This window comes from Budorcas taxicolor, chromosome 8, assembly GCF_023091745.1.
Source record: "Budorcas taxicolor isolate Tak-1 chromosome 8, Takin1.1, whole genome shotgun sequence".
Classification (NCBI taxonomy): domain Eukaryota; kingdom Metazoa; phylum Chordata; class Mammalia; order Artiodactyla; family Bovidae; genus Budorcas; species Budorcas taxicolor.
The window spans coordinates 55,124,939-55,136,971 of NC_068917.1; the positions used below are offsets into that span (position 1 = coordinate 55,124,939).

General features: G+C 39.6%; 1 protein-coding gene across 1 annotated transcript in view; it reads left to right on the forward strand.

Moving 5' to 3' along the window:
- PCSK5 (proprotein convertase subtilisin/kexin type 5) overlaps window positions 1–12,033 on the forward strand; it is a 503,247-nt gene that overhangs the window by 227,907 nt on the left and 263,307 nt on the right. The window contains exon 9 of the mRNA XM_052644706.1: window positions 1,959–2,059. Within this exon, the coding sequence (XP_052500666.1) occupies window positions 1,959–2,059 (101 nt within the window). The remainder of the gene's footprint in view (window positions 1–1,958; window positions 2,060–12,033) is intronic.

Genomic DNA, 12,033 nt, shown 5'->3' on the forward strand with positions numbered 1-12,033 from the left:
ATTCTCCAGGCAAGAATACTGGAGTGGGTTGCCATTTCCTCCTCCAGGGTATCTTCCCGACTCAGGGATTGAAGCTGTGTCTCTTAAGTCTCCTGCATTGGCAGGCGGGTTCTTTACCACTATTGCCACCTTGGAAGCCCAAGCTGGTAATATTAGAGGTGTCAAAAGGCATTAGGAACAGACAGTGAGCACTGATGGTGTTGTGTGAAATGATATCACCAAGATGTCCATCTTGTTTTATAACTGATAATTAAAGAGTCCCTTCAGACATCCTCACACAACGCCAAGGAAACTTTTAGGGGAGGATTCATGTCTAAGGAGTTACGCGTTAGTTTCTTTCGGTGATGATCAAGTTTCTTTCCAAGTCAGCTTATCTGCATACTTCTCTTGAAGGATGCACCGTAGAAAAACAGAAAAACTGATTGCTGGGCTTTATTTTTGCCACCTCTGTCTCCCTGTACCTTTCTGCTGATCTTTCTCCTGTTTTCCTTTCTTCTTAATTTTTCTTATAATTTTATTTGTTTACCTATGGCTGTGCTGGGTCTTCATTCCACACGGGTTTTTCTCTAGCTGCAGCAAGCAGGGCTATCTCTGGTTTCAGTGCCCAGGCTTCTCATTATGGTGGCTTCTCTTGTTGGGGAGCACAGGCTCTAAGGTGCATGGGCTTCAGTAGTTGTGACAGAAGGACTCAGTAGTTGCGGCTCCTGGGCTGTAGAGCACAGGCTTAGCTGCTCTGCACCATGTGGAATCTTCCGAGATTAGGGATGGAACCCATGTCTGCTGCATTGGCAGGCACGTTCTTTACCACTGAGCCACCAGGTATGTCCTCACTTCAGTTTTCTTATCTGTAAAAGATGGGCGATGTACTTATCTTGATGCCTGAGAAAGCTTTACCAATGTCTTTCAATAGCTGCGATGTGAGTCCTAGTAAGTTCATCTCATAAGCCTTATACCTTCCCAACAGGAGGGCTGTTAGTCCCAAGGGGGGAGCGCAAAAATGGATTCTTATCAGGGAGGAAGGATTTTTAAATCTTAGCTGTTATAATGGTTTGCAAAATTTTTTACCCTTATGCTTCCTTTCGCTGGTTATGAAGAATCTGCTTTTTAATTTTCTTCCTTCAGGAAATGATCATGAAACACAGGTTGAGAAACCCTGCCCTTGCTTATGGGCATGTTATTCAACCACAGCTAAAGTGCACTGGTTTCAGTCCAAGAAGAGACAATGATCTGATTCTTACATTTTGGTTTTCAAAAAAATGGAAAATGGCTAATCTCCTGTAGTTTTCAAGCATGTACTTAGGGCTGTTAATTTCACATCAATTGCACTGGCTTCAACCTTGTTTTTAGTGTTTGTGTTAAATGTGTCAGGATTTAAATCTTGGTTCATCCAAGTCACATTTCTGTGTATCCTAAAAATGAGTCTTTAAGCAAACGTTCCTTCTAAAACAGAACAAATCTTTTGCTTGCACCTGCAGCTTTTCCAAGGTGATAGTTCCAGGAGGGCAGGAACAAGACCCTGTACTTTTATTCCTTATGCTGATCATGTTTAACTCAGTGTCTGGTGATTGGCTCAACATGTTTGATTATTTAAAATGTTGGGGTAATAAAAGTACATTGATGTTAGCTAAAGCTGGGACCAGAGTGAGGCAAGTGAGGTGGCTAGGTGTAGATTTTAAGGATAAACTTGCACAATCTGTGTGTTTCAGTCCAAAGGCTCACCTTAGTCTTGACCCCGGTTGTAACACAAGTGGAATCCAATTTCCAGACCCTTCCCTTTGCAAAGTTGATTTACACAGGCAATTCTCTGGAAGTGATACGGTCATAGGAGCACAGGAACCAGGAATTTAAAACAACTATTTCAACACCCCTCCATTCCAGTTTTATGAGTAAATTTCTTTCTACTTGCATGTGACTCACATTGACTCCAGAGCCCTAAATTTTCCACTTCTGTCTTCTAGATCACTACGGATCTGAGGCAGCGTTGCACGGACAACCACACAGGGACATCAGCCTCAGCCCCCATGGCTGCAGGCATCATCGCATTGGCCCTGGAAGCCAAGTAAGCCTTTACCTCCATTTGTCTCCACTGGTGACAGCCCCTCAGCTCAAGGGCACTTTATCCCTTTGTTAGTATATAATCCCTAGCACAACCCAGAATATAATCTTCACAATTCCACCTTTAAAACTTCAAAGAATAGGGCTTAACAAATGGTTCCCCTATATCAAGGGAAAAGGCAACTTTTGGGGTTATCTTCTTAAAAAATCAAACAGTGTAATTACTTTATTCTGGAGTCATAGTGTAAGCTTGCCAGTTGGCTGCAACACTCTTCTTGCCTTGTTGAGGTTTTTATTCTAGTCTGGGAATGTTCTGTGAGTCTCAGAACGCTTAGGTCTGCCTACTTCTGGGCCCTTTCCCTGCAGGTCAGCAATGCAGCTCAGATTCCATGACAATAGAATCATCACAGACTCACTCTGGGGAATAACATATGTCAAGGGTCGTATGATGGGAGCCCAGGAAGAAAGGCAACCCACTTACCATAAAGCTCTGTTTAATGTAGTCAAATCTGGTGTTTCAAAGATCCCTTTGAAAGTCCCCCTCAGGTTATTTTAGGTTCTTGGATTAGATTTGTATGGTGGTAGTTTTTGTCTCTTCTTTCTCTAAGCACCGATAGTTCAGTTTGTTTTAACTATTTGAAAACCCAGTAGAGATCGACACTTTCTTATCCTCAGTTTCAAAAGCCAAAATGCGCCCAAAACTGACAGTAGTGTTTGCAAATCTGACACCAAAACTTATTTGATGGCAAAGCTTGCCCTAAACTAATTTGAGGCTGTTCACAGTTTTTCTTTATTGTGAAAATTCATACATTTCCCTGCAGAAACGTTAATGTATTTGATTATGAGGTTCTGGCTTGGACCTCACTGGAACTAAGGATACCGTACCTGAAAAATCTTGAATTCCAATCACACCTGGTCCAAGAATTTTGTAGAAGGGATTGTGGACCTGCACACTGAGGCCATCGTACAAGAGGGTCATGACAAAGAAAAACTGAAGTAATGACGTTAAGTGTTTTTCCAAAAATAGCTCTGCACCACTGCCCTAGGGAGGACTGGAAAGAGTCTTTCATCTAAATCTGCTGTAGAACAATAGCAGGTGACAGGAAAAGAATATAAGAATCATGACGAGACTTGGGCATTAATAACAGTACAGTTTCATTCTCAGTACACAGATGGCTTCCCAACATTTACAGCTGATTCTTTGTAAGGCAGAACAGCCTCTGTAAGGCAGTTGGGCCTCAGTGTAATGTGGATTCAGTCAATTGCTAAGTCATGTGTAATTCCTTGGACTGAGACAGGGAGAAGAACACAGACTCTAGCACATTTGAGCTGTTGTGACAAAATACCATAAGCTGAGTACCTTATGAACAACACTTATTTCTCATAGCTTGAGAAGCTGGAACATCCAAGATCAAGGTGCCAGCAGATTCAGTGTCTGGCATGGACCCACTTCCTATTTGGCCTTACATGGTAGAAGGGGAGGGCAAGGGAGATCTCTGAAATCTCTTATAAGAGCACTGGTCCCATTCAAGAGGGCTCCAACCTTGTCACCTGATCACCTCCCAAAGGCCCCACCTCCTAATCCTATCACATTGGGTGTTAGGTGTCAACATATGGATTTTGAGGGGACACAGCTATTCAGACCATAGCAGGTACCCTATCTTTAGGTGGCCTCCTGCCCCTTAGCATTGACATTGAATGTTTGGATTTTTTGGACAGTGTTAACTAAGTGTTAAATCATCTCAACATATTATATCTTTTAAAGTGTTTTAAGTTTAGCAAGGAACTGGCACTTATCCTGTTCTCACTTTATAACCTTTCTCTGGACTGTTGTGACAGCAGATTAAGTGTCTGCGTTTCTAGTTTGGTGACTAAATTGGATTTTAAAGAATATATCATCTTCATTCTGAAATTCTGGGTTGTTTCTCTGGAATATTTTTCTGTCCACAAAATACTGAAAGAAAATCAGGAATTCTTCCTGCATCTCTCTGTGCCCCCTATACCCCACCAAAAAGAGATAAATAATCTCAAATGTAGCAACCAAGTACTATAACTGTGGAAATAGAACCACATGCTACTTAGTTACTTGAAATATTACTATAACTCTAATATTTTCAGCAATAATTCCTTTAACCACTATTCAAGCTCAAATGAAAAATCCTTAATTTTATGCTTCAAACAACACACTAAGTTGGATAAGGTTGCTTTGGGTCCAGGGAACACACTGGAAAGCTGCCTGTTTTCTTTTCCTTTGCATTTTGAGCAAATTTTGAGTATTTTTTTAAGATTGATTTTTGCCAAAACTGTGATGGGTGGAAGGAAGTTGGTAAAAATATAGCTTAGGTAGAAAATCCACTATATTTTAAGGTTTTTAATGGCCTAGTCCAGTGATTTGTCCACAGTATATAGTAAATAACCTGATCATATGAGAAAGAATAAATCTTTCCATACATCTCCATCAGTTTGTTCTACAGGCCAATCTCTGCTTGTAAGTGAAGCTGAATGTTAGGAAAAAGAGATCTGAGTACCTAAAGAATGGGTCAAACATGGATAAACTAGCTCCAATAAGCAATAGGCCTCCCACAGGAGAAAAAGGATCTAAAACTAAGAAATTGTAGTGAGGAACTCAAGTAACGTACCATGGTTGCAGTTGTCCTAAAGCTAAGTTTAACCCTGGTAAGTATACGTCACCCAACCTCTCAGCCTGTACCACTAGTACTTCTTAGCAACACTTCAACATTGATAATATTTTGAGATTCAGCCTTTACTATCACATGTTGAAGAGCCTGATAGTAGTTCCCCCTTATCCATGTTCCAAGTTAAAGGCATGTAGATGCCTTTAACTACAGATAGTACCAAGTCCTATAATACGATGTTTTTTCCGTGAGTACAGATCTGTAACAAAGTTTAATTTATAAGTTAGGCACAGTAAGAAGCGAACAACAATAACTGAAAATAGAGTAATTATAATAAAACACTGTACTAACAGTTATATGAATGTGGTCTCTTTCAAAGTATCTTATAGAACCATAGTACTGTACTTACTTTTCTTGTGATGATGTGAGATGATGAGATGCCTCCATGTTGAGAGGAAGTGAAGTGAATGACACAGGCATCCTGTTGCCCTTCTGATGGTGCATAAGAAGGAGGGTCATCTTTGAGTGATCTGGATCATCACCCCATGGTTGGGGATCCCAGGTGGGACGGAGCTGGACTGTATGAAATTTCATCACACTACTTAGAATGGTGTGCAATTTAAACTTATGAATTGTTTCTGGAATTTTCCACTTAGTATTTTTGGACCAGGCTTGATGGGTCATTGAAACCACAGAAAGAGAAAACAAGGATTGGGGTGGGGAAGTGGACCACTATACTCCCTTATAAAAGGAGGGAAGAGAGAGACCGCAGAGCTGGGCAGAATTCTGCCCCAGAACTCTGGCCAACACTTCAGATACACACCCCCTGCTCAGGTCTGATGAGTCCCTGGATGAGGTTGAGTGTTCTGGTGAAAAACTGCAGGCATAGACTGCCAGTCCCCATTCAGCTGCATGTCTTAGCTCTTCCTGTCTGACGAGGAGAAATGTGTCATTTCTCACAGTGTCACTAGTTCCAGTAGTATTTACTTGGGGAGAACTCTCACCTCCCAGCTTCCCTACAACCTGCTTCCTTTACATCCGCAAGTGCTTGCCTGCATCAGTAGGACTGTGGCTCTTACTCTGGATGCTACTCCAACCATTGACCCCTTTGCCTTCTGAGTCTTCTTGTTGCCCTAAGGTTGGAGCTTTTCTGAAAAATCTTGGGAAACTAAGGGAAGAGAAAATAAATATAAGATATAGAGACAAATAAGTTAAAAGTGTTCTGATCTCTTATCAGAATGCAAAAAAGTTTGATCATTAACTCTGCTGTAATAGGACTTGTAGGCCATCCTTATCCTACAGGGTTTGTAAGAACATGTGTTGCAACAGTCTCCACTGTAACACACCCCTGGACCCTGCGGTAAAAGTGTACCACTCCCCAGACTGGAAGGATTCTTCAGTTCCTCCAGAAAGCTGCCTCCCTTCCTTTTTTGCCCTGAGTCTGAGCCTCTTTAAGCTCTACAGCCACCTCTGACAGTCTGATCATAACTTTACCTCTCTAATTACTAGGCAACTTGCTCCTGTTCCCAAGGATGCTCCCTGGCTGAAAGAAGCTCTAAATATTTTCCCTTCTAAAAATAATGACCAATTTCAGAATAAGAGAAAACACTAGTATCTTAAAAGAAAGGAGAGAAAACGGTTTCTGTGTTGGGGTACCCTCATCACACATGTATTGATTCAGAGATTTATAGCATTTCTCTAATTTGGATTTGTGGATTTGGAAGTAATTTTCTCGGTGTTTTTTTTTTTTTCCGAGTGAATCAGTTCAGTTCAGTCACTCAGTCGTGTCCGACCTTTTGCGACCCCATGAATCGCAGCATGCCAGGCCTCCCAGTCCATCACCAACTCCCGGGAATTCACTCAGACTCATGTCCATCGAGTCAGTGATGCCATCCAGCCATCTCATCCTCTGTCATCCCCTTCTCTTCCTGCCCCCAATCCCTCCCAGCATCAGAGTCTTTTCCAATGAGTCAACTCTTCGCATGAGGTGGCCAAAGTACTGGAGTTTCAGCTTTAGCATCATTCCTTCCAAAGAAATTCCAGGGCTGATCTCCTTCAGAATGGACTGGTTGGATCTCCTTGCAGTCCAAGGGACTCTCAAGAGTCTTCTCCAACACCACAGTTCAAAAGCATCAATTCTTCGGCGCTCAGCTTTCTTCACAGTCTAACTCTCACATCCATACATGACCACAGGAAAAACCATAGCCTTGACTAGATGGATCTTTGTTGGCAAAGTGATGTCTCTGCTTTCGAATATGCTGTCTAGATTGGTCATAACTTTTCTTCCAAGGAGTAAGCGTCTTTTAATGTCATGGCTGCAGTCACCATCTGCAGTGATTTTGGAGCCCCCCAAAAATAAAGTCTGACACTGTTTCTACTGTTTCCCCATCTATTTCCCATGAAGTGATGAGACCAGATGCCATGATCTTTGTTTACTGAATGTTGAGCTTTAAGCCAACTTTTTCACTTTTGGCTTTAAGCCAAATTTTTCAAGTGAATAGGGGATATGTAATCAGTGATTACAAGTAAACTAATTATCATTTGGGTCATCACTACTTAAAATGATGTCTTTTAAAATAGTGTAACTGAAAACATGTAAGTAAAATGTGTCCTGGAAGCAGGTTTCTTTATTTTTTATTGAAGTGTAGTTGATTTATAATTTTCTATTAATTGCTGCTGTACAACAAAGTGGCTCAGTTATATATATGTGTATACATATATATACATATATATACACACAGATTATTTTTGAAATATTATTTTCCATTATGCTTAATCATAGGATGCTGAACATAGTTGTTCTCTGTGCTGTACAGTAGGACCTTGTTTATCCATTCCATGTACAATAATTTAGGTTTGCTCACCCCAACGCCCAGTCATCCCTCCCCCAAACCCCTCCACCATGGCAACCACTGGTCTTTTCTCTGACTGTTGAGTCTGTTTCATAGATAAGTTCATTTGTGCCATATTTTAGATTCCACATGTAAGTGATATTATATGGTACTTGTCTTTCTCTTTCTGACTTACTTCACTTAAGAATAATAATCTAGTTGTATCAATGTCACTGCAAATGACTTTATTTCGTTCTTCTTTATGGCTGAGTAGTATTTCATTGTATATGTATGTATACCACCTCTTCCTGATCCACTCATCTGTTGATGGATATTTAGGTTGTTTACATGTCTTAACTGTTGTGCATAGTGCTGCTCTGAACATAAAGGTATGTGTATCTTTTTAGTTTAGAGTTTTGTTTGGATATATGCCCAGGAGTGAGATTGCTGGATCATATGGGCATTCTGTTTTTAGTTTTCTGAGGAACCTGAGAGCAGGTTTCTTAAATGAAGAAAGTAGTGAAACATGACGAATAGTTTTGAGTGAACAACCTAGAAAAACATCAACTCATATTTGTAAGGTGCTTTGTATCTCAGTGCTAGTATATATTACCAGTATTCCAGACAAGTAGAAAGAAAAAAATATGTTGCTAGCAAATGATGTTTTATATAAAATGGTTTATAACATAGAGTTGAAATAACTGACATTCATAAAAACATAGTGTTCACAATCATAAACTCTGTTTTACTGAAAGTTTTCCTGCCTTGAGTCTGCAACTATTAGCAGAGGAAAGCCATTTTCCCTAGAATGTTTTATATGTTAAATTATCAGCATTAGCTCAAGAAATTCAAAATGTAAGTTCACCAAAAAAACTTTTTGCCTTGAAAATGCAAGTGATCTCTCACTGGAAATTTGAATAATGTGAACTCAGCAAACTAGAAATGTTACACAGTGAATGGTAAATAAAAGGGACTGAGTTGGGTAGAAACATCTGAAATTATTTAGGACTGATACAAGGAATCTGCCATGAATTCTTGGTTTAAGTGACCTAAAGCCTTTGCCTCAGATTTCATACCTCAGGGACCAGAGGGGGAGTGCCCTGAGAATATATAGTATATCTAGGTCTAAATAAATAAATTGGGGTGGCACCTACTATTCTGTTCTACTCTGTATTCTATAATATGTTTTCCATTCTATACATATGTCTATTCAATATCTGCATGTATGTCTTCTGTGTATACTAAAAATAGACCTGGTGCATTGAATGGTAGCTCTCCTTGGTATGTGCTAATTTGCTTCTTTCCTGTCTAACTCTTTGTGACCCTATGGATCATAGTTCGCCAGGCTCCTCTGCCCATGGGATTCTCCAGGCAAGAATACTGGAGGGGGTTGCTATGCCTTCCTCCAGAGGATCTTTGCAACCCAGGGTCTCTTCTGTCTCCTGCATTGGCAGGTGGGTTCTTCACTACTAGAACCACCTGGGAAGCCTCCTGCCCTTGGTATGCTCCATATATGCATGCATGCATGCACACACATTCCTAGGTAGGCTCATCTACTTTCTGTTTATCTGTCTGTTCTTTCTTATTTCAATTGTGCTATGACTGTTGGTTTATAGAATATACCATATAGATATATCTAGAACAAGACTGTAGGATATATAAAGGAAGAATATAGTTCTAGATAACTAAGACAGTTTCTGTTCTTGTACAGAAGATGTTTTCGTATGTATTAGCTTCCAAACAAGGCTTAAATTCCTTGAGAGTAAAGATTGTACTTTACAGTCTTTATTAATGTATATGTAATCAATATCTATTGTATACTAAAAATAATTTTTAAAGCATCATGATAGGAGCTAAGTGAATTAGGCAGGGCATAATTTAAATATTTGTAAAATATGTCACTTGTCCTGAGAAGATCTTTTAATCTCATTAGGGGTGCAAATGGACACTAACATTCATATCTAAACAGTTTAAGAAAGTCATTGAAGTAGTTTTGGTGGAAAGGTGATAGAGGGTACAGGATTTGGATGAAAATCTATATCAGACTTGATGATCCAAACTGGAACCTTGGTGTCATGACACCTTACGTACAATGTTTTGAACAAGGTCGATTCTAAATAAACATTAAATATCCATGTATTTCAACTTTCTTATTTTTTGTACAAAGGAAATGAAGTTAACGGAATTGCTCAATTTGATATATTTTTACTTTACAGTTTCTCTCCTTGATACTGCCTAGCAACTTCTCCCATCAGTTCAGTTCAGTTCAGTCGCTCAGTGGTGTCCGACTCTTTGCGACCCCATGCACTGCTCCAATTCATCCTACCCAGTTTACTAATGGTACCTTAGACCTGGGCTTAATCTGGGTGAAAGGGATAACGTGAGACATAGAAAGATCTACATGCAAAGAATTAAAGATGTGTTGGGCCACAGGATGATTCACACCATATGCTGTTGGTTTCAAAATACTATCCCCAACATTCTTTTCTTAGGTAATTGAACCTACCATCTGCATTTCTTATAAGCCCCAAATGTCCATCTGTATAAATTTTATGCAGTTCCCATTCATCAGCCACTTCATGCCTGTTTTACCTTTCATTGTGATCTCTCTCTCGTGTGTACTTCCAATGCAGGAAAAATATGGGCCACTGCCAAAAAAATTTGAAATGCAATTATTTTGAGAAGTTAATACATAAGACAATTGAAAAGGAGTCTGGAGTTTTTAAAAAACAAGTTAAAGTAACTCATTTAGGGGTTCAAAGCTCTCAAACCAACCGTCTTGAAGGGAGACCACATAGAAAGTATGTGATAGGCATAAACATTTCTAAATATTGGAGTTAGCATCTTAGGCCTGATACCTTGTAAACTGTTCTTATCTTCTTTGTTTTAATTAGAACCACATTTCAGGATAAAATGTTCCATTAACAATTCTCCCAAGGGCCACATTCAGCTGTATGAAATGTTGCAGTGGGCGGAGAGCATGAATGCATTTGGTGATTGAGGTAAAATAACGGTGGATATACCAGTTCTTTCCTTTTAGGAGAGTTTTATTTATTTCAACAAGAACTTAGCACATGCACAGATAGTGAGTATACAGGCCTGTATGCCCAGAATCTGTATAATTACCGGGTAAAGAAGGCAGTATTACACATGCCCTTCCTTTCACATACTCCTAATGTTTCTCCTGTATTGTAGTGTTGTAGTTCTGGCGTAGAACTGAGCTGAGATTTCTGGCATGAATGGCTGGGCTATATTCTGCAACAGGGGGACAGAAAATTAAAACGTAGTCTAGGAGGAGGGCTGAAAAAAGAGGTTTGTGGAGTAAAAACAGCACATATTTCCATGTGAGGCTGAGCAGACAGAAAAGGGATGTACTGCACTGGGTTGTTCCCTATAGTGAAATAATTGTAACCAGACCCACAGAGCAGTTACCACAGGCCTTCTGCCAGGACTGTGCTTGAAAATAGCTTTGTTATGTCTACACACACACAGACAGTACACTATCCTCTAGCACTTTTCAAGTTCAAATATTGTAGAGCCAATTTTCATTGAACTCAACTTTGTACCTTAACTGATGGTCAGTGGTTTAAAACAATGGACCTTTCAAAGTTATCCTTTACTGCTAGAAAGGCCCTGGTCATTAGGCTCATTCACCTTGTATTCTGTTGAGATTTAGCCAGTGTTTTCCATCTCCTTCCTAAGATAAGGAAACTAAAAAACTTGATGGATGATTGAGTTGCTCAGAGACTCAGTTGAGAACAGAGAAGCTATCAGGTTATTATTCGCTGAAAGTATGTTGCTCTTAATACTGTAATAATAAAGATTATTTCTTATAATAAAGGTTATTTCTTAATAATAGTTCTCAGTCTTGTTGCAGTCCCCAGAGTTTTTCACATATAGCTGACCAAATGTCATTTTCAAGTGTCATATATAGAAATGTCTCATGTTCCAAATATTCAAATTGTGATTTAACCTAAGCAGTAATGCTGAAAGATTGGGAGTGGGAAAGGTCTTTACAGTGTCCTCTGGGATTTGACTGATTTGATAGCACTGATATAATTATCTGTGATATGTGATCCTCTCCACCACCTTGACAGAAATCTGTCTGAAAGGACACTATATCTGAGAATTTCATAAGTAATGACACCACTCTGAAAAAAACACATGTTAGGAAGTTTTTCCCAGTTTAAGTCCACACACAAAAAAGAGGAGGTATAGAAGAAAGGAGTTCAGAAGGAAATTTCTCATTTTTCTTATCTCTAAAAGTTGTATAAAGAGACGACGGGTATTGGTAACTCTACAAAAGGACATCACCAGATGGTCAACACTGAAATCAGATTGATGTATTCTTTGCACCCAAAGATGGAAAAGCTCTATACAGTCAGAGAAAACAAGACCAGGAGCTGACTGTGGCTCAGATCATGAACTCCTTATTGCCAAATTCAGATTTAAATTGAAGAAAGTAGGGAAAACCACTAGACCATTCAGGTATAACCTAAATCAAATCCCTT